Here is a 25,759-nt window from a genome sequence, read left to right on the forward strand (position 1 = left end):
ACTCCTAGCAACGCCAGGACGGAGCACCCGCAGGTCCGGTCCTGTGCTGGACTGTGTCTGCCCTGCTCTGGGATGGAATTAGGTCTGTGACTGGCAGACACATGGAGATGGCTTGCTCAGCACCATACTCTTCCACCCTGTTGAATATGTTGACACTTCTAACTGAATCCTCCCTAGGGCCTTACACGATAGGTGCTATCAGTTATAGACGTGCAAGGAAAGGCACAGGCATAGAGAAGTTAGGAAACTGACTGCCCGAGGCCACTGATTAGCAAATGGGGCAGTGAGCACATTGGCTCCAGCACAGGCCCCTGACCAGTACCCCAATCGGTCTCTCCAAGGTCAGCCAGCACATAGGGCCAAGGCTGCTTGGTTCCAGAGCCCACAGGAATGGCCGGCCAGCTGGCTACCCCCCGAGGAGCCCCTTCTGCCCCAGGCGGCCCTGGCCCACGGAGGAGGGGCTCCTCACTCATGTGTTCTCCAAGTTAGGCCCACGGGTGCCTGCGTACACATGGAGGAGCCTGGGGCCTGCGGGGGCGGGCCACGAACACTTTGGCCTGCCCTCTATGGGTCCTAAACCCCAGACAGGTCCCGGTTCTCCCCCGCAAAAGCCAGCTGGGTGTGCAAGGCGGTGTGCCCTCCCGCTGTCTGGCCTCCTACGGCTGAGCCTCTCCCGCAGGCCTCTCCACACGACACCAAGACGGACGGAAAAAGCGAGGCCGTACGGAGCGGGGAGAACCCACGGGCGCGGCTGCGTGTTCGCTGCCGGCGGGTGCTGTCCAGCACCCTGTGCCACACGCCCCAGTGCTCCTATCGCCCCGCCCTGCAGGGGACAAACGGAGGCTAAGAGGACATAGAGGGTCTGCTTAATCACACCTCCTGCGAGTGGTGGAAACAGGATTCAAACTCGGTACGACTCCGGCAGGCTCCCCACTTGCCACCTCAAACCCGCAGGTATGCGGGTGTCTGGAAGCACCTGTACAGCATTTAAGCTGCGCTTACCTCTGGGGCCAGACTCGGAAGGGTTTTTATCCCCTTTACGTTTCTGCACAGGTGAGCCTTGAACAAGGCCGGCGATTATGACAGCCGACGCCCACGCAGTGGAAAACCCGCCCATGACTTTGACTCTCCAGTCGGCCCTTTGCATCAGGGGAGTCTAATGGAGCATGGAAAACAGTCTTTTCACATTCCCAACCATAGATTCCCAAATGCGAATGGAAAATGCTATTTCCTGTCTGTGGCCGGCTGAATCCATGGATGTGAAACTACAGATACACGAGCCGACTGCATTAACTGAAAAAAATCCACGTGCAACCGACCCACACAGTTCAAATCCTGTAGTTCGAGGATCGACTCTATTTTCAAATTTGTTTTAAAGATTTGCACGTGATTTCCCAGCACAGTTATTTAGACTATCGCCATTATTTTTTAAAATAGGGTCTGAGCCTTGCCGGGGACAGACGGAGGCTGCAGGGGAGGGAGCAGGAGGACCAGTGTCTGGCAGCTGGCCACAGGGCTGTTTCTAGAGGTGAACCTGGAGTCCTAGGGGCCTGCACCAGCTGCCCAAGTTCCCAAGGAGGCCTGGAGAACGACAGAGGGCCCTGTGGTGATCAATATGCACTTCTGTACCCAGGAGCCACCAACAGGTGGCCAGGCCCATGGCTTTAAGGGAGCCACCATGGAGATGGACACCAAGGCAGACTGATGGGACAGTGGTCTGCACACTGGACAGTAAACACCTGCCACGCTGGGATGGTCAGTGGTGGGGGCTGGGGAAACAACCCAACCAGGAACAAGCACATTCTGTGGAGTCCAAGGGACTGGAACTACAACCCGGGCCCTGGGCCAGGAGCTCATGGCATCCCTGGGGGCCTTTCTACACCCTCTGTGCAATGGTGGGAAAAGAAGGGGAGCACCTGGACCCCCACGGAGCACCGGCTACCAGTAAAGCAGCTTTAGATGGTACAAGTACTCTGGTTTCACGGCAACCCCGGGAAATAGGCACGCTTACGCGTAGGGAAGCTGAAGCTCGGAGAAGCTGAGTAACTTATCCAACATCATCACACAGCTAGCAAGTGGCACAGGAAGGAGTTGAGCCCAGGCATGAGGCTTGGGCAGTAAGCGCTGGACCACTATTCCATCCACACGTCTCAGCACTGGAAAGCACCCTACATGCAAATATAACCAGCAGCCAGTCACTGGACAGCGACATGGTCTCTGGGCCACACGCTGCTTGCATTCAGTCCTCTACCAGCTCTGTAGGGCAGATATTAGCATCTGTGCTTTTACAGGTGAATACGGAGCTTTCCCAGGTGTAAAAACCAAAGATTTGTTAACTACATCCCAGGGTCATGGTACGGACCACCTCCACTTCCCATCCTAGAACTTTCTGGACATTCCTGGCCTGCCTTTCCCTTTCGGGTCAAACTGCATTGGCAATGGCTGCCACCCCAGAGGCCCCAGATGCTGGCTGATCAATCTCCATTTTCCAGGTTCGTTAGGCTGGAGAGAGGATGTAGTCAGGCTGCCAAGTATTTGGAGGGAATGTTTATGTAAGTGTTTTAGAGACAGCCTGGCGGAAAATGACAAAATACTGCAAAAAAAAAAAAAAAAGAAAGAAAGAAAAATCCCCCTGGACGTGCTAACAGCCGTGAACACTGCATCCATGAGCGCAAGGCGACATGTCCTGTCTCAGGAGGAGCTGGCCCAGCACGAGGCGTGTGGACTGGGCTCTGACACAGCTGGGACTTTCCTGACACTGAGTCGGAGTATGCCTATTTCTGTTTGGAGCCAGAACAAAGGACACAGTGACAAGAGTAGCCCATCAGAGCCCCCTCTCCTCTTCCAGCCCAAACACACACCCATTCCCTGGTGCAAAGTGAAGCAGAAACAAGGCCACTGGGAGGACCCACACGATCCCCTAGGTGGATGGGGAAGTCCACGACCTGACCTGTCACGTCAGTTTCTCCTTCTGTTTCCAAACCTGGAAATAGGTGTAAAAATTTGTAGGGTTTTTTTTTTTCTATCCAAGGTTATCTTGAAGATTAAGTAGGACAGCGGATGGGGAGTTGTTGGCATGACCAGGGAGCGGGCAGAGGTAGTAGATACCCAGCATCTAATATGTGCTCATTCATTCATTCAGCCAAAACATATTTGCCAAGCACCGGCACATACGTCCTTGCATAAGGAACAAACATGCAAACTCACAGGCCAGGTAGCCCTGCCCTGTTGGTGGCCACATGCTAAAAGAAGCGGCAGAGAACACACGCAGAGACGGATATGCAAAAGCAAGCTGGTTCTCGCGTGTGATCAGTGCTGTGGACAAGATATGCTAGCGATGTGATGGATGCTGGGTGTGGGGCCAGGACGCACACCACACATGCTGACCTGGACAAACGTCCTGGCTGAGTGACCTCAGAGCTGAAAACCAAGAAGGTGTGAGCCAGCCAGGGGGAGAGCTGACAGGCAAAGGGCTCTGGCAAACTCAGAGACCTGCGGAGGCAGGGGCTGGCTTGCCCTGGGGGCTGGGAGGGCAGCTCCCCTGCAGCTCAAGGAGAGAGAGGAGAGAAGGGAGGGTGGATGCTGGTCAAGGGAAGCCTAGTCTCAACCACAGGCACGGTCTAGCATTCAAGGCAATGAAGAGATGCTCTGCCTGCAGTACGAGGGACCAGGGAGCGGGCAGAGGTAGGTACTGTTGTGAGCGTGACCTGGCCGTGACCTAGCCGAGGAGGAAGGTGTGGTATCAAATGTCCAGGTTCCACGGACCTCCTTTTCCTTCGGGGAATGTCCAGTGGGCCCAGCACCAGTAGGTGTCACCAGAGACTGCCAGGACCTCCTCTAAGAGGGGCTCCTGGCTTTGGATTTGAAAGTTGCTAGGGCACGGAGGTATCTAAAGTGAGACTGCTGAGGAGAGAGGGAGGGAGGGAGGGAGAAAAGAAGTCTGGAAGCTAGGTCCCAGGCCCCGGACACTGAAATGCGGAAGAAGAAATGGCGCGGGAGGGGAGGCTGGAGAGGGAGGAGAACTGGGGAGAGAGGTCTGGAGGTTATGCGGAGGGAGCGGTTCAGGCCGCGGGGAGCTGTTCACAAGTCAACTCCTGTACATGTGTCACATAAGGAGAGGGCAGCATATGCCACGGGATTAGACATCGGTGCCCAGGTCATCACTAGCCTGAGTGGGGGTCGGGGCGACAGCCTGAGGGGCAGGGAAGCAAATGGGGACGGCAGGGCCAGTAGGTATGCCAGGACCAGACTCTTCTTTCTCTGACCTCCGGTTTTAGGGGTGCTCCAAATACCTATCCACGTTATCTCTAGTAATGGCCAAAGGGGAAGCTCTTTGGGGACACCCCCGGAAAACACACCTGCTCCCAAATGCTTCTGAAATATGTCTCTTGTCTTTACAAGAGTTTCCCTGTAAAATGATTTTTTAAAATTTTCACCAAGAAAATTAGAGATGCTAATTACTCTGCTTCAAAGTTGGAGTTTTGCAAGTGGGTTTGTCGACTGTCACTTGGTTCACCTGGAAACCAACAAGCTCATTATTCCAAGGAATTGACAGTGACAGCATTGAACATGCCTCAAAGATTCAGCCCGAAGGCCACCACGCTCACAGCGGGCCTCCTCTTCTCCCACCTGCCCTCACCACGGGACCTGGGCGCTGAGCAAATCATCACCTGAACCCCGATTACCCACACGCCCGGCGCTTCTGCAGGACCGGAGAGCAGGGGACATCCCCAAGGACTTCATCGTATGGCGAGGGGCCTAGGTGAGAGGGCTGCTGAGCAGAAATACACCGCCCTTCTTCCTGTGTGGATTCTCAGATGTGAAGAAATACAAAAACTAAGGAGTGGCCAAATGCAGGATCATCACGGGGACCCAGAGGAGGGCGGGCACTTTACTCTGGCCCACGGAGAGGAGATGAGACTTTCCATGGCACAGTGGAAGAGAGAAGGTGAGACAGGGTGTGAAGAAGGCCTGCGGGTCTGGTGACGACGGACCAGCGCAGCCCTAAGTCACTCTGTGACCGGGACAAACCATCTCTCCCCTCAGTCTCAGAAAAACATAGGATGGGCTGAATGAGCTCAGAATGCCTCCCTAGGGACACTGCTGCCTCCTCCAGTGGTCTGTGGTTCTCAGGGGAGATGGGCAAACAAGATAAGGTGCTATTTGGTTTTTTCTAGTCGTGACCACATTCTCTCCATTAGCGTGTGGCCTGGGATCAGAGAGATCTGTATTCAGACTCAGGGTCATGTCCCCAGAATCAGAACACCAGTGACAAGGGCAGGCCGTAGGGATGAAGGGCCAGAGCCCCCAGGAGAAGGCAGGGGCCAGGCTCAGCCCTCTCCCTCGTCAGGTCCCTCATGTCTTGTGAGAGCAGATGGCAAGGCCAGGACCCTTCACCGGGTCCCAGGTCACTGGGGAGGGGTGGACTGAGCCAGCCCTGCCCCTCCCCCGGAGGGCTGGTGGAGGTGGGCTCCTGGCCCGGCCACTGGCTGCATTCCTGCAGGGACTTTGGTGGGGCTGGTGGACTCACAGCCAGATGTCAATGAGGAACAGCTGGGGCGGCCTTGCTCCTCTCAGACAAATGCAGCTGCTGAAGGCACAGCTGTAACTGAAGGGGCCGAGGCCTGGGGCAGGGGTGAGGGTACACGCACTGGGGAGGTGGGGCCACCGCCATGAGCTCCCCTTCTATCCAGTGCAGTCGCCTGGGCTGGCGCCGCCCCGTGCAGACTGCCACCATCTGAGGCTCTGCAGCCAGAGGGGCAGCCTGGGGTGGGTGCAGGACCGAGGGTCACCTGCTGCTGTGCCCCGCCCACAGCTGGGGCTTCCCCTGCCTGCAGCCAGGCTCCCCGCATCCGGAGAGTGAAGCTGCGGGCTCTGAGCTTCCTCCGCAGCTGCAGCAGCCCCCAGTCCTCCTCTCGGGGTGACCAGGAGTCAGCTCCCCAGTCTTCCTGGCCTCGGCTCCCTCATGAGGTCATTACCATGCGGGGTTCTCCGCTCAACTCTGGACCCGTATTTCCCGACCTCAGCCAACCCGCCCCCCCCACCCCCACACTGCACTCCCACTCACTCCGCTCTCCACCAGGATCCGGGCGGGCGCCTTCGGGTTCTGGGGTGTAAGGCACCACACGCATGGCCCCTCCTCGGCAGGGCCAGGCCACAGGCGAGGCCAGCGAGGGCCCAGGGCCCACGGTCTGCAGAGTCCTCACCCAGCTGCCCACCCTGATGCTACAAGACCCGAGGGCGAGCACCTCGTAAAGTCGGGTGCCCCCTGGCCCCACCCTCGCCCCACCCTGCTTCTCTGGGTCTCCAGCTCTTTGAATGTTCTTCATACATGACCTTGAAGCCACCTCCATGAGGTTCAAAACACTTTCTCCTGCCGCCACTGTTCCCTCAGTCTCAAGTGTCCACGGGAGCTCAGGGTAAGATGGACTGCAGAGAGTGTCCCTCACTCTCAAACGCGCCCAGGAATTAGCTTTGCCTCTCTGTCCTCTGACCTATACTCCCATGTCTCTCTCCAAATATAACCCCTCCGGGAGCTTGCCTCATCCCCACGCCTCGCCCTGGGCCCTGCCAGACTCACTGTTCATACCTTAACACATTTAATCTTCCCCTGAGCAGGTGAGGTTGGTGTAGCCATTGTACAGATGAGAAAACCAAAGTCAGAGATTACGTAATAAGAGATGACAAATGGCAAACATGGGACTTCAAATCCAGGTCTGTCAACCTAAACAGCCAAGCACTGAACTATGATATAAGCTGCTGGGCCTCGGAAGGAGGGAAGAGAGGAAGGGAGGGAGAGGAAGAGAGGGAGAGAGAGGGAAGAGGGAGGGGAAAAGAGGAAAGAAAAGTCTAGAATTTTAACAGGTTTACTGGCTCCCCCCTTTTTTTACTTTATTTTCTTTTTAGGTGCTTCAGGCACTTTGTGACCTCTAACCAACGAACACCTTGTAGAGGATCGTGCCTCAGACACCCCCAGGCCAGGCCCACCGCCCACCAGTGAAACGGCCTGTGCTGCACAGGCTGACTGTCTGCCTGACAGGAAATCACCTGCCAGTTCCCAGCCAGGCGTTTCTGGTCATCCCTCCCAGGATGTGGACTCTGGTGTCACCCACACGAAGCAGCGAGGAGGGTGAGAAGCCGATGGGGCTTCGATGAAGACCCCAGCCAGCCTTGGCGCCTCTCCCCCCGACCCCAGCTCCTCTTTCTGGCGCCGGTGTCTGAGGCCTGTTGTAAGTGGGTCAAGGTCTCTGCAGTCCATCTTACCCTGAGCTCCCGTGGGCAAAGACATAGGGTAAACTCCAAGAAACCAGAGTCTGTGTCATTGAAAGAACAAAGACACGTTTTACAGTAAAATAAGTCACCCAAAACACACTGCTTTGACAACTGTCTTCCCTCAGCTTTCCCGTAAGTGTGAGGCTGTCTCAGAAGCACTGTGATTTATCAGGTATGCCTCTTGGGAAGCCCCTAAACACTGTATGGCCCCCTCGTCCCACTGGTCCTCTGACAAGCAAGACACAAGTTCAGCCAGGACCAGCAGAGTCGCAGGGTGTGAGAGACACTCAGAAATGCAGAATTTCTCCATGGGTTTAATTACACGGATGCATTTTTAAATACAGACATCTGTTTATATATAGATTGTCTGTATATGTGTAGACATACTTTTTGCAAGTACCAATTTAGCTGTGGCCACTGTATTTTATCGCCTCCGTGTGAAAGCCACCGTGTGAAACGCGTGAACCTCCCTGGAAGGCTCGGCAGGATGTGTTCCCAGCGGCAGAGTGAATGATGCCCAATTTGGGAGAACCAAAGAGGTTACGGTACACGCCTCCCGACAGTCGAGCGGGACACCTTTGCTGTCCAGAGTGAGATGGTGCCACGTTCCCTGGTCCAGCAGAGGCTAAAGGCACACGCCATCCGGCTCTGATATACGGTTATATAGTCTTAGGCGGAGACAGAAGTCAGGCAGGGTCAGGCACCGAAGGGCTCCCAAGGGCATCTCCAGGCTCGGCCTGGCTGACCAAAGCCTTCCATGATGTACACAAATTGAAAATGATGAGTGCTTTTGGTTTCTCGTCAGTTTCAGTCATTTTCTAATAAAATTTCTCACCACATAATGGGGTTTAAGTAATCCAATCACTCTCTCTAGGGGGTGACCTCCATCATAACAAGTTTATCCAGGAGGAACTCCCGGTGACCTTTAGGTCAAGGGTGGGGCCCCGGCCGGAATTGCTTATTGAGGCTGACTCAGTCTCCAGGGCCAAGCCACAGACATCCACGTGGCAGCTCCAAACCCACAGCTGATGCTGCTGCCGATTCCTCCAGAGGTTCTGGATCCACCCAGAGGACTGGGGGGTGGGACGCCTTGTGGCCACATATGTATTCCCAGATGTGTGTGTGTGTGTGTGGTGTCTGTTTGGGGGGACATATGTATGTGTGTTATAGGGTGGGTGTGTGTGTGTGTGTGTGTGTGTGTGTGTGTGTGTGTGTGTGTGGTATGTGTGGTGTGTACATACATATATATGGGTATGATGTGTGTGTAGGTGGCGTTTCTGCTGTGTATGTGTATGTGGGTGTGTGTGTGCCTGTCTGTCTGTCCTGAGTTTTCCACTGAGTCTCTGGGCCAGGCAAAGGGACATGGGGATAGAGGCAAGAATGTGGTCGGGAAGACGACAGTGTGGTCACTGGGGACAATGCCACCAGCAAGGCTGTGCCCTCTCTGATGACTATAAGAGTCAGCCTGAGAGAGACTCTGGGCCCAAAGAAATTCCCAGGCTGGTCATGCCACCCAGACCCGCCAACAGCCAGCCCCAAAACCCTCCCCTTGGGTGTAATCGCTGGGTCTTCAAGGGGGCAGATTATTACAGGAGGTTTGAGGTGGACGCTGCTTCTGGCTGAGGAAGACGCGTGGCTGAACTTGGGACCGGCCTCGTAGCTGTGTGAACTTGGCAAAGTTAAGCCACAGAGCTAAGCCTTGATTTGTGCTTCATAAAATGGGGATAATCACACTTTCTCCTAAGGACTATTAGCTGCTGCCCCTCACCCTGAGCACTGCCCCCCAGCACAGTGGCCCCTGTGCCCCTCCAGCAGGCAGTCTACACCTGCCCCGGGCCCTTGGCTTTCGCTACTGCCTCGGCCTGGAATTCTGGGCCCATACTTCTTGGCACGGATGGCTGTGTCACGTCATTCTCTTTTCAAAGAGGCCTTTCTGAAATATCCCCACCTGGAACGCTTTGTCACATGACCCTGCTTTATTTTCCTCAAAGCACTTATCACTATTTGCAATTACCTTGCCCACTGATTTTTTTTACTCTCTATCTTCCTTCCTTTCTGAGAACTATCACACTACAAGTAGGATCACCGCTGTCGCATTCGCCAGTGTGATCCACGTGCCTCAGCACAACGTCCAGGACATAACAAGGATCAACCAATGCAGGTTGAAAAGAAAAACCCCAGGAGTGCGCGTGAAGCGTCCTGAAACTGTCCGCTGCTGTGCGGGCATCCACAAGGCCTCTCCGGCCCAGTCCCAACGACGTGACACGTCCTGTCATTTACTGAAAATGTTCTGCACTACGAAAAGAAAAAAAAGTATAGAACAAACTTTCAGGTGAACCTCGTCACTCTCTCATTTGGAAGGTGAAGCGGCCTGTCTCTATGGCCAGTAAACAGCCAGGGAGAGACTCAGGAACACCAGTGCCACCCGCCAGGCTAACCTCACTCGGTCCCTACAGCTGGGTCTGGGAGCAATTCCGGCCGGGGCCCCACCCTTGACCTAACCCTCCTGCAGGGGGCTGAGATTCCTCGGGGCTGAGCATATGCAGTCACGACTACTCCAAACGCAGAGCTGGGTGCAGATGCTGACACGCTGCCAGTGAGAGCTGCGGGAGAGCAATAAATTAATCTCTCCCGACCCCATCGCAGGGGTAAGCACGAGATTCAGGAGTCGGAACTCATTGGAACAGTAGTGTGGCCAGTCATGGCCACATCAATAAGAAAAGGAGACATGAGGGTGACCATGTGACAAGGCACCACGGAAGCGAGAGAAATTCCCCTTCCTGGCTGTAATCCACACTAACATCTCAGCCCAACTGTCCAAGAGCTAAAAGACAGGGTCCAGGAACGTGTTCCCTGCCCTCAGGAGAGAGGACCCCCACAGTGTCCCCAAAATAGAAGTAGGTGGAGGCTCTCTCAGCGCGGTGGCTGGCATTCCACGGGCTCACTTACGGCGACCCAGTAAGCTATATAAAGGTTATTTTGTGGCCGCGACAGAGCCCGGGGTGGAGAAAGCTCTCTTAATTACAGCCGATGCTCTGGGGTTGGCCCGTCCGCGGCCTCCGCCCCACACACTGCAGGAAGCCAGGCTGAGACCGAGTCCCCTGGGAATCTTGTTGGGTCCAGAGAGGCAGGAGTTGATGCTATGACACGGTTGATGCTATGCTTCCCTGGATGAACCCAAGGCCAGGGGAGGAGGGAGCCCCGCACCAGAGCAGACCGTAGGGGTGGCCACTGGGAGAGGCCCTGGAGGGTGTAACGCCAGAAGTCCACCTAATGACACTGGCCGCTGTTCCTGTTGGGGCTGATGGTATTCTACTCATAAGTCTGCAGGTATGTTCTCACGTATAACATGGGGATGATGATTTCTTCAAGTACTGCCAGCTTCATTCATTCAATAAACGGTCACTGGTCAATGAGGACGAGCCAGGCCTGTGCTAGGCACCGGTAGGGGGTCAATGACGAGATGTCCAGTAAGATTACGGAAGGGGAGCTGGAAAGGACTCGTATTCTCAGACAGTGGATTCTGAACTGGATGAGACTAACGCCCAGCACCCTGGGACCCTGGATGACCCAGACAGCCTCTCTGTGCCTGCCCACCATCAAAGACAGGACAGGAAGAACTGGGACCTCGATTAGGGGATTGCGGTGAGACTTCAATGACAAGGTGAAACTAAAGATGCCTCCTCAATGTCACAACTTTCTGACAAGAACTGGGGACCGGGTCAAACAGAACAGGGGATGCCCAGTTCTGCTCCCTGCCAGCGGGGCCACTTGGGGGAGTAATGCTAATCACTAGTAATCACAGTGCAAACTCCAATACAGGGTGTTGCACATATTAACTGACAATGGCTGTAAGCACGGGGTCATCAGAAAAGTAAATTAGCAGAACTAAGTTATCCTATTTACAACCAAGACTTCAGCAGCAGCCTACACGGCGGGAATTATAACGAAGCTCTCAGCAGAGGGTTGAACGAAAGCACCTTGAGGTCCTGAGAAGCAGACAGACAGGCCAGCTCCACAGGTGGCCCAGGAGCATTTGGACAGAGAGGCTTCCGCAGCAGCCGCCCCAAAGGAGCTCTGCCCGATCCCAGGCCTGTTCCTGTCCCCTGTCCTCGGCTCATAGGCTCACTCTCAGTGGAGCTGCCAGGCCAGGGCAGCCACTTCCCACAGACCCTAGCCCCTGCTGCCACAGGACCAGCGCTGCTGCACCCACCCCAGACACAGGCCCCTCCCCTCCTGCACCCTGATTTAGGGCTCGGCGCCCCACTGAAGGGCAGCCCCTTCAGTGGGGCGCCTGGTGTCCCTCAGAACCGCCCTTCCTCCCTTCCATAGCTAAGCTGGACGGGAGGCAGGGGCTCTGGAAGCTACAGGACCCCAGTCCATCATCGCCAGCATCAACATCACAGGAGAGAGGAAGAGAAGGAGACCATCACATGTGGGACTTACAAAGTTACACTTTCTAGTTGTCACATAAAAAAGTAAAAAGAACCAGGTGAGATAATTTTACGAATACACTGTATTTAACCCTAAATTTCCAAAATATTATCACGTAGATATGTAACCAATATAAAAAATATTCATGAGAAGCTTTACTTTTTCCTACTAAATCTATAGTTTGGTGTATGTATATATGACTTGTGGCCCCTCTCGGTCTGGACCAGGCCGCGAGTGGTCAGTGGCCACACATGTGAGCCAGCTCAGGTCCAGAGCATCGGTCTCCCCACATGAGAACGTCCAGGTCGACACGCAGCTCGCAGGGCTGGGTGAGTGTGGTGCTCAGCACATGGCTGACTCCGTTCCATTAGCCTCCAGCGTGGTGGGGAAATGGGAGCGGGGCGATGTCTTCGGCACGTGTCAGCCTATCCCATACAGCCTGCCTTTTCCAGACCTGTGCCAGCTTTAAAAGTCTAACCATTTGTCCCTGCTCACCAAAATACGCATGAGTTAAATATTTCGGTTATTGTTGGCTGTAATTTCAGATCTGCTCAATAGTCTCAACCTTTGCATTTGGGAGGAGGCAGATCATTGCACGGGTACTTCTATGAGCACAGGACGACAGCAAGCACAGAACCAATCGCCAGGTCGCTGCCCTCGACGCCCCTTAAACACTACTTAGGCAGCACCTCCAACATACTGAGCTCCCTTCCAGGCCCTGGCACATCGCAAGGCACACACTCTGCCCTCATGACGCTTGTGTTCCTGAGTGGATGACAGACCCCAGGCAGATAAACCCCAGTGTACACACTCCACAGTGTGAGGGTCTGCCACTCTCCTGCCGCACCAACTAGACAGAAGCTTCTCAAGGACAAAAGGGATGTCAGACCCGTCACTGCATTCTGGGCAGAGGAATCATTAAATGTGTAGCTGCTGAATGAATGAAAACACAAATGAATAAATGAATGAATGAATGCATGCATGGTTGGGTTGTTGAAGACTGACTGGATCAGACTGAATCCAACGACTGCTACAATGCATGCCTATCGAATGAATGAAAAGGATGAAGCAAACTGAATGATTTCAACACCAAAAAACCCATATTGCTGGTCACGGTGCTTTTCCAGGTGGTCCATATGACGGCCCTATCAGAACAGCTCCTATTCAGGCTGTGGAGTTACCCACAGGTGTCTCCTATGTGCCATGCGATTTCTGGTTATTTAGATTATTGTGACACCCCTTGATTTAATCTTACCAGACTCGTTTCAAAATGTTACTGTTAGCTATTTTATTTTGTTTTGCTTTGTTTCTAATTGAAGTGATTGTGAGGGGATTTTGTATCATCTGTCACCAGAATAGAGCAGGCCCTTGTCAGCTTACAGCTGTATTTACCAAGACGGATTCCCTTGAGAGGACGAGCATAACTTAAATTTTACATCTACTGAGGCGGCTAGAGAAGCCTGGCTAGCGCAAATCCTAAGTTTTTCTAGTGATATTCTGGAGGACAGGCTCTGGGTGGGGCTGGCCTGCATCTGTTTCTCCTTCTGTTGATTATAGCCCCCCAGTTTTCCTGTACGGATCAAACCCCTTTCTTTGAGGGGGTGGGAGGTAACGAACTTCCCTCCAAATGTTGGTCAGGGTCCTGTGGTTTAGGCCCCAAATAGCCTGTCTCCACTCCTAGGCTACTGATAAGTCTGGGAAGTCACCAGGCCCACGCCTGTCCCTCAGACTGGGCCCCAGTCTCCTTCCCTGGGTCTGAAGGCTCACGGAGCTGAGACTCGCTGAGAGCAGCCTTCTGTTGGCAGCCCCAGTTTGCCCTCCCACATCCCTTCTCTCCCTCCCTGCCCTGCTCTGAGCCCACGGAGGTTGGCTGCCGGTGGGCCCCTCTGCTGGCTGGCGTCTGGCCAGTGGGAGGCACTGGCAAGAGGAGAAGAAGGGAGAGAAAGCAGCGTGGCTTCCCTGCTCCCTCCAGGCCACAGCTGGGGCAGCGGCTACATGCCTCCATGAGGAGGGAGGCCCCTGCCCACCCCACCCTCACGGGGCTCCGCAACCCTCCAACCTTGGAGCAGCTGGCATCCCTGCCTGCCGGGTCCTGGTGCCTTGTACCCCTCCTCGACCTCACTCTTCTCTAAACAGAACCTTCGCCAACATCTCTTCCGTGAAACCTGCTTCCGGCCGCGACCGGGACACACAAGTCTGCCAAGAACAGGGTTAACACTAAGAAAGAACCATCTACAAATGGAGAGAGTGGAATGAGCCAGCTTGAGGCTGCCTGACCTCTGGCCTTTTCATCGTGTCGCTCTGCTCTACTCTTTAAGTCAGTTAGAGGGGCGTTTTCTATTGCTGGGGACAGAAAGCATCAGCCTCACTTGGAAGCAAGGCCAGTCCGGGGCACAGTGGGCTGAAGCCAGCTGGTAGAGGCTGAGCGCCTGGAGACTGTCCTCAGCCCCGCCCTTGTATTAACTGAGCACCATGCTCGAGTGACTTCACCTCTCGAGTTGTCCCTGCCATTCCCAGAACATCCTCTGGCACGAAGTTCTTCAAAATCTAGAGTCAGCTCTGCCAAGGTCCAGAACCAGTCTATGCCGAGGCTGGCAGGAGGGGACGTGCCAGCAGGTGGGGCCTAGAAGTGCTCTTGCTTCCCAGGGCCTGGCATCAAGGGTGCTGGGACGGCAGCTGGGAGCTCATCAACCCTGAGCCACCACGTTGGATTTCTGCTTCTTGGCTGGGCCTGTGACCCTGTGTTTGGCTCTGGTCGGCCCAGGTTTCTGGTCAGAATGCACCAAGGTCAATTGTTAGCCCGGCCCTGCCTGCGCTGTCTCCTCCCTCAGCCCTGGCCCCGCCACCTCAGATCCTCAGGCGTGAGATTCATAGGAGCACCGGTCCCTGGTGCCAGAAAGGTTGGGGGCCGCCATTTAAGTGCCATCTCCTCCAAGAAGCCCTCCCTCATTCTCAGGGTCACTTTCCATCAAAACCACAGCAGGACCCTGCCATGCGACTGTGACACCTGAATTAAAGCCACCCTGCGGTATCAGATTCCTTTCCACGGTGTCTTTTTTGTTTTGGTTTTGGTTTTTGCCAACTAGACCATGAGCGCTCTAAGGGCAGGGGCTGCGTCTTATCTTTTCCTATAGGTCCAGAAATCAGCACAAGGCCAAACAGCGGATCCCCAGAAAGTGACTGTGACTACGTGGAGACTGAGCGAGCCAGCACAGGCAAGAGGGTCACAGAGTGGCAGAGAAACCGGGCCTCCGGTCTCAGACGCGGCTCAGCTGTGTCTCACCAGGCTGCAAGCCAGGCCCACCCCTGGGACCAGGAGTCACGCCCAGCTGCTCCCTCCACCAGCCTCCTCCAAGCCTCAGCACCAGGCCTCCCTGCCCCCCGCTGAGGCCTTCCCCACCTGAGAATCTCAGTAACCTCCCCCACACCAGCCCAGCCCCTCTTCCCCTCCCCCGTGCCAGCCACATCACCCTCCAAACAGCTCAGAGACCGGGGGCCATCTCCGAGGGCTCCGGCTGAACAGCCGGGGCCTGTGGGATAGCAGCACCTGACCACCTGGAAATGGCTGACTCGGGATCTCCAGGCGCAGCCCCTGAGCTGTCTGTGTCCCTGCTCTCTCACCAGGACAAGGACCCCTCTTTCGCCTGCTGTGAGCAGATGCTTTAGCGAGCCCTCTGCAGGCACCGGCTCTCACTTCGACAGCCCTGGGGTGAGCGGATGTTTCCCAGTTACAGAAATGAAGACGCGACTCACACTTAACCAATCTCCACGACTCTCAGGGCAGGGTGGGTAGAGTCGGAACCCAGCCCTCTAATTTCCTCTCTGCCTGTGGCCTCCGACACCAGACGGGACACAACTCTGGTGACAAGCACATGCTGGTGTAGGTGCAACCGGGTTTATGTTACTGAACCCACGAATGGGGAACTCAAGCCATTACTGCCACCCCCAATCACGCAGCTGGGGCCTCCCCTGACCTGGCCACACAGTCCCCCACTTCTCAAAGAGCCCCTTTTCTGGAAGGCTGGCCCCGCCCCCACCCCAGGACAGCGGCCCAGACTCACTTTCACACAGGCGGCGCCTCAGCTTGCCCCGGATCTTGTCGATGGCGTCGAAGTCGGACACGTGGAAGACGTGCGCGGACGTGGGCTCCGAGGCGATCTCCTCCAGTTCCTCCTTCAGCGCCTCCCCCACGCCCACCGCGAAAATGCGGATGCCCGCCCGGCGCGCTGCCGCCGCGGCCTCCAGCACCAGGTCCTGGCTGCGGCCATCCGTCAGGAGGATGGCTACCTGCTTGAAGGCGCGGTCCCCGGGGCGGCCGCCAGCCTGTCGGGAGAAGCTGTGGCGGGTGATGTAGCGCAGCGCATCGCCTGTGTTGGTGTGGCCGCCGTGGTAGGCCAGGGTCCCTGCGGCCGCCTTGACCGCCTCCCTTGAGTCAAAGTGGCCCAGCTCGAAGGCCGTGGTGGGGTGGTCGCTGTAACGCACGACCCCCACTCGGGTGTGCTCGGGGCCCACTTCGAAGGTGTCCACCAGGTTGGCCACCCACTGCTGGACCTTCTCAAAGTCCTCCTTGCCCACGCTGGAGGAGGTGTCCAGCAGGAAGACCAGATCGTAGTGGACACTTTTGCAACCTAGAGGGGCAAGAGGAAGAGTCAGGTAAGGTGGATGGTAGTGGAAAGCCTGCTAGCCTTGGGAGACCTGGAGGCCTGCCTCAAACACCCACCCAGTCTGCCTTCCGCTGGCTGGAGGCCTTGTCCAGCTGCCTGAAAGCTCAAAACTGTTTCCTGTCACATGATGAGTGTCCCCAAGGTGCTGTGAGTTTCAGCTGACAACATATAATCTTACATGAAAGCGATTAACATTCATGGAACACCACTGTGTCAATTTCTTTAAATACTTGGTTACTAAGTGACCTCATTATTTTTTAAACCTGCTACAAAAAATGCAGGCCCGTTTCCGAAAGCTCAGAAAAGGCAATCAAAAAATGTTTGAAATGCTGATATTCCCATCTACACAAAGTTAACCACTGTTAACCACGGTGCATATATTTGATTATTTTCCATTTCCATATAGTTATTGATGGAAGGGGGACTGTCCCAGACACACTGATGTATAAGCTGTTTTCCCCACATCCAGCAACGTGCTGGGAACCCATTTCCAGTGTGATAATACCGGTTTCCATGGCTACAGAGAGTCCACTGAAAGGATGAACATAATTTATTTAGCCAGTGCTCTCTTGTTGGATAAACAGTTTTCTGTATTTCACTATTAGAAACCATATAAAATATTTTGCACTCATATTTTAAATACAAATTTATAGAATTCTATAAAGCTTTATAAAACCTTTATAAATATAAATTTTATATTAACTATACAATGCTTTTGATTAAATAAAAAATGGCACTATACAATTTATTTCTGATCCTCAGAACAAACCAGTGCAGAGAGCTTGCTCATCCCCATTTTACAATGAGATAATATGTTTTCTAAACTCCAAGGGCCACACAAACCCAAGGGGTCTATCATGAGGCCCGGGTCTTGACTTTTCCAGAATCTGGGGCTTGGTCATGCCAACAGCAGCAGCTGACCAGACCTCTGGCTATGCCCAGCATAGACCTTTGCCTAGTAAAAACAAAATGAAAACAAAACCCCCCAAAGCCCCATTTTGTTCAACTATCAACTTGGCAAAAGTCGCAAAGACCACGGTAGGCAGAGTGAAGGGGAGGAGATTGCATCTGCCCACTGGACAAGTGGCTGTGGGATCTGTCACACTCATTCTCAGGATCTTAAAAGCCTTATAAAGAAGAGTATCCTTTGATCCACCAATTCCAAATTTAGTGATCTACCCTAAGGAAACAATCGGATAAATGAAAAGGCAAAAACAAGATATATAAGCAAGTTCATGGCAGCATTGCCGAGCAAAATCCTGGAGACTTGCTTGATCACCCACGTGAAACTACTTAGTAAAAATCATCTTGTGTTCATACAGTGGCATGCCAGGCAGCCATGACATCCCTTCACAGTCAGGGATGGCTGTAAAGCAATCCTTATGACCAACAGGGATACACTTTTCCAATACACCATTGGGTGTGAAAGCTGTGTGTCTGTGCAGGACTATGTAAGTGGGCCTGAGACCCCCGCAAACAGAAGCACTGCTTACCTCTGGCAAGCAGAACTATGAGTGAATTTTATTATTCTGTATTTCTAATTTCATATTTACAAGCAATGAATTAAGTTAAAAACACAGAAAAATAATAAAGCTATATATATTTACACGCACACATATGCACAAACACACATACTCCCAGATACTTCCCTGTCCTGCCCTGAGCCAGTACCACTCTCGAATATTCCTTATTTACCTTTCCCTCTCGTTTTCAAAATCCAAGTTACAGCCAGGCTGTGGGGAGCCCAGGTAAACCCCACCTTCCAGGACTGAGCCCTAACAGGACTAGCGCTTTTGGAGAGCTTGCCCACATGGACGGACTCGGATAATGCCTGGGAGTTTTTCTCTTTGACATAAAAGATCATCCTTTTGTCTTTGGGACAATAATGTCCCAGTCTGTTCGGGGTAATTGCCGCTGCGGGCCAGGCAAGGCCCCGCTTTCAGGCTGTAAGCCTTGAGCAAATTTGTTTGAAGTCTGCAGAGAGTTCATTTGTTCAAAAGGCCCACCGAGGGGCCCCTGGGAGCTCCGGGTACATCGTCTCCTGGAGGCCAGAAAGCAGACCGGGCCGCGGGCACGTGAGAATGAAGTGTGATGCCTGAGGGCCCTGCCCCCGGGGTCGTGTCCCTGGCAAGGGCCATGGGGCGCCCAGCAGGTGACCGCTTCCCTCCGAGCAGTCTTGTACTCTAGGCGATGAGGGCACGCAAGAGACGGCCGTCGGCCTTCCCGCTTCTGAACTGGCTGATCCTGTGTGTCAACGACACACCCGGGGTCGGCTGGGTGGACACCAGAACCACCAAGTCTCGCACAGAACCCAGGAGGTCCACAGCCATCGGCGTCTTCCCAGCCAGCCGGGCTTTGAGAGGCTCCGGCAAAGTAAAACACGTGAGAAAACTGGGACGATAGAGAAACGCAGACCTCCGGGATTTCTTTCGTTTGTGTTTCTCGCTTTCTTCTGAGGGTCAGGGAACTCCGGCTCCGGTTCCGCCGCAGGACTTCCCCGGCGTCCCCCCAACCTCGCCGGCAGGGGACTCCCGGCCTCTCTTTACCGCGGTTCCTCATCCGCAAAATGGGCGCGACGCTTTACGTGTGGGCGGCACTTTACGTGCGGGCGACGCTTTACGTGGGGGCGGTGCTTTACGTGAGGGCGGTGCTTTACGTCCAGTGATCTAGTGGCGGATGCTCCCCCGGCCGCACTGAGTGGCGATCCTGGCCTGCGCCGGCTTCTGTCCTCCTCACGTCTCGGCGCCGATGGTGCCTTCTCCCGGGAGGCCCCGGGCAGGTGAGCGGAACCTCCCTCTCGGGTCCGGGCTCCTGCCCGGACCTGCTCTTGTCCCCTAAACTTTGCCACGTTCTCCGTCTACCGCAGAAGCTGCCCTATGTTACCTCTTCTGGTGAGACCCAGAGTGTCCATTTCCCCCGGAATGACCCCAGAGCCTTCATAGGACAGGACAACACGAGAGGGCCCCAACCCCTGCGCGCCGTCCCCAAACCCGACAGGCACTTGGTATGGACAAGCTCGCAACTCACTATGTGATGACTCAAGCATGGTGTTCCGACAGCTCATTCTTTTTTCTCTCTCACACACACTGGCACACTCACACACATACTCACACTTACATACTCACACGTACTCACTCTCACATAGCCTCACACACTCATACTTTCTCACACGCGTGCTCTCACACACACACATGCCCCTGCTGGATAACTGAATTTTACACACATTGGTTGGAGGACAGCTGACACCCACACGTGTTGGATGACCAGCGCTCTCTCTCACACACAGTCACTAGCACACTCACAGGCACACACATGGATGTGCACTGACTGCTGTGTCTTCAGCCTGGCACAGCCTGTGGCAGCCCTACCTGCCCTCTGGGCCCGACAGCCCCGGTTCCCACTCCATAGCAGCAGCATCCAGAGAAGGCAGGCGGCAGGGTTCCCTCGCAGGTTGGCCATGGCTCTCTTGTGCTTGAGGACAGGCATCTCTTGGCCAGGAAAAGACGCTTAATAGATTTTAGTGGAGCATTTCCTGTGTGGAGAAAGACACGTTTTTATAGAGACGGCCCTTGAGCTGAGAAATCCCTAGAAGCAACCTCTAGGCCATGTGTGGGAGGAGTCCACCCAGACCCAGCCTCCCAGCTTGTTTTCATCCCTCAGACCCTACACGTCTCACAGCCAACAGTATGACCCTCTAAAAGAAGACAGCCCAGTGTTACCTCCCCCTCCACTGACCCCTTCTATCCCCCATCCATCCATTAGCAAATGTGTACTTAGGACTGCCCAGCCCCGTTGTTATTGACTGCCCGAGACTATGATTGTGGCACCAGCGCCACTGTTTTGATCATGTTTTCTACTTTTGGACGTTTAATAGGCTGTCTTATTAGTTTACTGTGTTATAGAAAGACATCTTTGTACTTGTCTTTACCCATACTTAGTTATTTTCTTAGGGCAGGTTTGCGGGAAAATACTTAGGGTGTCATGAGTTTTGAAAGCATCCTGATGTAAACTGTCAAACTGCTTTAAAAAAAGTCATATTGGTTTCCGCTGCCTCCAGCGGTGTAGGGGTGTGTACGGGTGCCCCTCTCACCGCACACCTGGCAGCATCGAGTGTTCTCATTCCTTCAGACTTTGCCACCTCCATGGGAGAGATGTTGTTTCTTGCTTCCTATGCGTTTCTGTGATCCATGAGGTTTATTAGCTTGTGTATTTAATTTTCGTGTGGATGTCCATTTTAAAAAGCATTTATCATTATTAATGCCAAGATCCAGGAAAGGGAAAACAGTGTATAGATTTCACCATTGATTTATTCATTTAACAGATATTTACCAGTGGCCCTCATGTGCCAGGTGCTGAGGGCAGGTAGACAGATGACACCAAATCTACCCTCGGTGGCACTCACTGACACCTGGGAGACAAGGAAAACTTGGGCCAGAGCAGGGTGGGTTAAAATGAACGCAGATGCCTTCCTGGGCTAGCAGCAGCCAGGCGGGTTTAGAAGGCATTCCTTAGTCCCTGGCTCCTCCTTCCATCTTCAAAGCCAGCAGTGGCCTATCATGTCTTTGCCAGGTGGCCTTCTCTCTGATTCTCACTGGTAAGGACCCTTGAGCCCACCCAGATAGCCCGGGAAAATCTCCATATTTTAAAGTTGGATGGTTAGCAACCCCAATGCCACCTGTAACCTTAATTCCCCCTTGCCACGTAACATAACGTATTCACAGAGATTAAGCATGAACATCTTTTGTGTGTGTGATGACAAATCTATCAGATAAATTTTGCCATTTTAAACATTTTTAGCCTGCAGTTCAGTGGCATTAATTATATTCACACTTTATGCAGCCGTCATCACTATTTCCAGAACTTTTTCATCAATCCAGACTGAAACTCTAAGCATTAAGCAGTAACAGAAGATATCTTTCCATTTATTTAGGTTGTCTTTAATTTCTTTCAGCCACGACGAGTAGTTTTCAGTGTATAGGTCTTGTGTCTCCTTGATTAAATTTTTCCTAAATATTTCATGCTACTTTCTTGTTGCTATTGTAAATAGAATTATTTTCTTAATTTCCCTTTTTGATTATTTGTTGTGAGTGTGCAGAAATGCAACAGATATTTGAATGTTGACATTGTATCCTGAAACTTCGCTGAATTTGTGTATTACTTATAAGAGCTCTTCGTGGTCCTTCAGGGTTTTCTACATATAGGATTGTGTCATCTGCAAATAGAGATAATTTTACTTTATCATTTCCAAGTTGGATGCCCTGACTTATTTTCCTTGCCTGATTGCTCTGGCCAGGACTTCTTCTCTACAATCTCTTGGTTGTGGTGTGTGATTCTTTTCATACATTGCATTTGATTTGCTAATAGCACTTTGAGGATTTTTACATTTATGGTCATGAGAGACATTGGTTTGTCCTTTGCTTTTTCTCAGAATGTCTTTGGTTTGGGGATTAAGGTAATGCGGGCTTCATAGAATGAATTAGAAAATGTTCCCTGTACTTCTGTGTTCCGGAAAAGATTGTAAAAAAGAGAATGGTCTTCTACCCGGGCATAAATGGAGCGATCATAATAAAAGTCCAGAGTGCGGCAGGCCTGGTACGGAAGCCTTATGGTCTTTAGCAGTAGGAACGAACATTTCATCTCCATAAAATGAGGGTGATCGCTACGCCATTGGGAGGAGGAGGGCATGCGGTGAGGGTTGCACAGAATAATTTCTGCAGAGCATGCAGCACAGATCCTGGCACAGGATCACATTTTCTAGGTACCCAGTAAATGGGAGATTTGGGGCAGCCCATTTTCCCGCCTCCTCCAGCCTATCTCAGGTTGCAGCCCCTGCAAGCATGGGCACCACGTCTTCATCTCGCTCACCAGGCCCTGAGCTCTTTCCGGGGCATGGCTGTCCAGCTGGCATGACGTAGGCCACACCCTGTCCCTGGGAGGCAGAGTTGTGCCATTAGTCTCCAAAAGTCCGGCAATTAATTTACTGAGCTGAGTTCCTTCCACAAGCCAGCCCATCACCATAGTAACCAGCATTCCCTATTCAGGGACCCAGAGGTGGGGAGAAGAAAGACACTGAGCAGAAAGCAATTTAGAGGGAGAAAATGAGATTTGGCACGCCGCTAGGGCAGCCTGGGCAGAGTGCGAGCTCCATCTGATTCAGAGGGTCTGGCCGCTGCCCATTGTGGGAGGGGGCTGGGTGGAATGAGGCGCCGCTGATGTGTTACTGGGGTGATGGGCGACACTCTGGGCAGGAATCTGGGCGAGACGTGAAAGCATGGAGTGCCGGAGTCCAGACCCCTGAGCCGGGCCCTTCTCCCACCGGCCCAGCTCTGAGCCTCTGGCGCGTGGCTGCTGAGCCGTCTGGGATGCAAACTGCACTTGCTGGTCTGAGAGTGGAAGAGGGCACTGGGTGGCTTCTGTCTCTACAGGGCTGCCGGAGAGCCCAGCTGCCTGGGAAGAGCTAGAGGCCTGAGTCCTAGATTCAGAACTCGGCTCCGTGTGACCTGGAGCGAGTCCTCTTCGGTCACCAAATTCATACTGAGTGCTTTCTGTATGCCAGGCACTGTCTAAGGCACTGACTCCTTCTGGGGCAGTTAGCATAACGATGAGGCTTCGCAGCCAGAATCCCCGTGTCCAGATCCCAATTCTGCCTCTGACTAGCTGTGCAAACAAGGGAAATCACTTAACTTCTCTGGACCTCAGCCCTGTCATTATGCCATGGGGATAACAACACCTATGTCACAGGCCATTGGGAGAATTAAATGAGTCACTACATGTAAAAAGCTGAGAACAATACCTACTAGTGAGTGCTTAAAGCTTAGTATGTTTGTCATTTTCCAGTCCTGTTTCTTCACCTATCAAATGGGAACAGCACCCCTATTTTATAGATCTGTGGAGGAGATACATGAGGCAGTGGGCATGATAGCCTTTTATAAAGTAAGACGTTGACCATTACGGCCACGGTGGATGTGAAGGGGAGACTCAGCTGACAGTGACTGCGTAGGGGTCCTAATAACGTCATTTTTGTCATCTCTGATTCAGCCATGCCTTAAACGCATATTAAGCACTTACTAAGTGCCAGGCACGCATTCGGGTCCTTTGTCTGAGGAGCTTTCAGCCTAATGGTGGAGACGGATGAGCAAGTAGACACTTACACTTCCACGTGGTTGGTGCTCAGACAGAGGGAAGGACAGGCACGTAACTCAGGCCCGAGAGGTCAGGGAAGGCTTCCTGGAGGAGACGACGCCTGAGCCAAGCCTGGAAAGATGGGTGGCGAGTAGGCAGGAAGCCAAGGGCTGCCGTCACCAGGAGCAGTCTGCCTCCCTCCCAGTGTCACCCATGGCATGAGTGAGAAGTGCAGTCTTTTGGAGGAGGGGGCAGAAGGAATGGTGCAAGCTCAGGCTACAGAGGAAGGTTGGAGCGCCTGGAGAGGGAGGCATCAAGTTTAAGGACGGAATGTGTGAAAAGGCAGTCCAGGGACTCGTGCGGTGACCCAGAGAAAGGGGTCAGACTTTGCCTTTGCAACCAGTGGATGGTCTCATCATGGGACCGGCACCTACTGCTGTGATTTAGGAAACCATGTTGAGAAAATTGGATAGAGTGGAGGGACCAATGAAGAGGTTAGTGCCGTGTCCAAGAATAGCTGCCGATGACCGCCCCTAGAACAGCAGCAGGCCTCATGGTCCAGCCGCAGATTCCATACCAGGTGACTGGCAGACAGTGGAGGAGAGAGAGAGGGAGGAGGAGGCTCAAAGGAAGCCCAGAATTCCAGTTCGAGCATCTGGAAGCCAGTCACTGACGGCGATGGAGATGATAAGTTCAGGCTGAACAGAGTGAGTTTGAGGCACCTGGAAGACAGCCAGGCGGAGAAGACAAAGGTAGACATTTGAGTCTAGAGCTCAGGAGAGTTGGGGCTGGAGATTCTCCTGGAAAGTGCAGAGGGAGGAGACGACAGAGCTCTCAGGACGCAGGCGAGCACAGAAAACAGCTGTGGCCTGCCGGGGTCTTTGGTCCCGCAAACGAGCAGGAACACCCATCCAGGCCTGAGGCCTTCTCCACTCAAACATTCCAAGATTCAGATGCAATCAGTTTCAGCCCTATACTGCCCGAATGCAGGACTCATTTGCCTGAAAGAAATGGAAATAGAGTGGGAAATGTGTTTTCCTAACCTCCTTCTTTATGCTATGGAATTTAAAACCATTTCCTATTGGTTATTCTTTTCCCTAAGAAGAGGCCAGATGTCAGTGTTTCTGTCCCTGTTGCTAAAAATTGTGAATGAAATTCAAAGCACATCCGTCTATTCTGGAAGCAATGAAGATGTCTTAAAGTAGCTCCCAAGGGACTTGAAAGGCACATCTTCATCCTAATGCCACCACCCACTTCTTTGCTGTCCTGCAGTCTGTGGACTCACTGATTAACTAACTCAGTGAATACCTGTTGAGTCCCAGACTAGGTGTCGGTGGTGTTTTAATCATGGGCATAGCAGCATCCCTGCCTCCACCTTCCTTTCTAGGGAGAGAAGAGAAAAGCTAAAGAAGGAAACAAATAAACAACAATATGGTTTCTAAGAGTAGTAATTGATTTGAACAAAACAGGGTCATGCGATAGAAGGTGACTTGCATAGGACACTTTTTACATTCTGGAAAAGGAAAGCCTTCTCCGGACAGGGCCATCTGAACTGAGATCTGACAAGTGGGAAGGAGCCTGCCCGCCATCAAGAGGGACGGCTGGGAGTAAAAGGCCTCCATCGTTCTTGATTCCTGCAGCCAGGAGCCTCGGGAGGGGCCTCAGCCCTCAGACTCGCCCCCTTCCTCGCTGTCCGCACATCACTGGACCCAAGCGAGGCTTCCGATGCACAAATAGGACCTTTTGACTCGTGGACAAATCCCGCCGGGACCCTCACGGCCTTTGGATAGAGCTCAGAGCCTCGTCCTCATAGACCTTCATGGACCAGCTTGGACCCACCTCTCCAGCCTCACCTTTGTCACCTGGTGCAGGTCAGCTTGGCATCAGGAGAGGAGAATGGCCATGCAAGGGCAGGGGAGGGGCGGCCTGCACTCCCATGATTCCATGTGGCAAGGATGAGCGAGTTTGCCATGAGGCAGGTGAACACCACGGGAGGAAGCTAGGCTTGGGTCGTTTGGTTGGCACCCAACCAATAGAGCTGTTTGTACCACAAGGAGACCTCGGCTGTAAGAAGCTATAAAAGGGAAGCTAAGTTTGGAGGTTTCAAAGGCCACTTGCCATGACATTGAGGGGAGCAAGACAAATTCATCACTTGAGCATCTTCACCAAGTGTTGCCAAAGGCCAGAGGCACCCAGAGCTCCTGTTCCACGAGGCAAACATCCCCACCCTGTTTTTTTTGTTTTGTTTTGTGTCTCTGCTTTAGGGA

The 25,759-nt window shown here is 53.3% G+C and overlaps 1 protein-coding gene across 1 annotated transcript in view; it reads right to left on the reverse strand.

The window, feature by feature from the left end:
- The window catches only part of COL22A1 (collagen type XXII alpha 1 chain), a 186,233-nt gene extending 166,133 nt beyond the window's left edge, over positions 1-20,100 (reverse strand). The window contains exons 1-2 of the mRNA XM_039846211.1: positions 19,739-20,100; positions 15,768-16,334 (exon numbers count right to left, since the gene is read on the reverse strand). Of these exons, the coding sequence (XP_039702145.1) occupies positions 15,768-16,334; positions 19,739-19,856 (685 nt within the window). The 5' untranslated portion in view covers positions 19,857-20,100. The remainder of the gene's footprint in view (positions 1-15,767; positions 16,335-19,738) is intronic.
- Positions 20,101-25,759: the final 5,659 nt, after the last annotated feature.

This window comes from Pteropus medius, unplaced genomic scaffold (assembly GCF_902729225.1).
Source record: "Pteropus medius unplaced genomic scaffold, Ma_sr-lr_union100, whole genome shotgun sequence".
NCBI lineage: Eukaryota > Metazoa > Chordata > Mammalia > Chiroptera > Pteropodidae > Pteropus > Pteropus medius.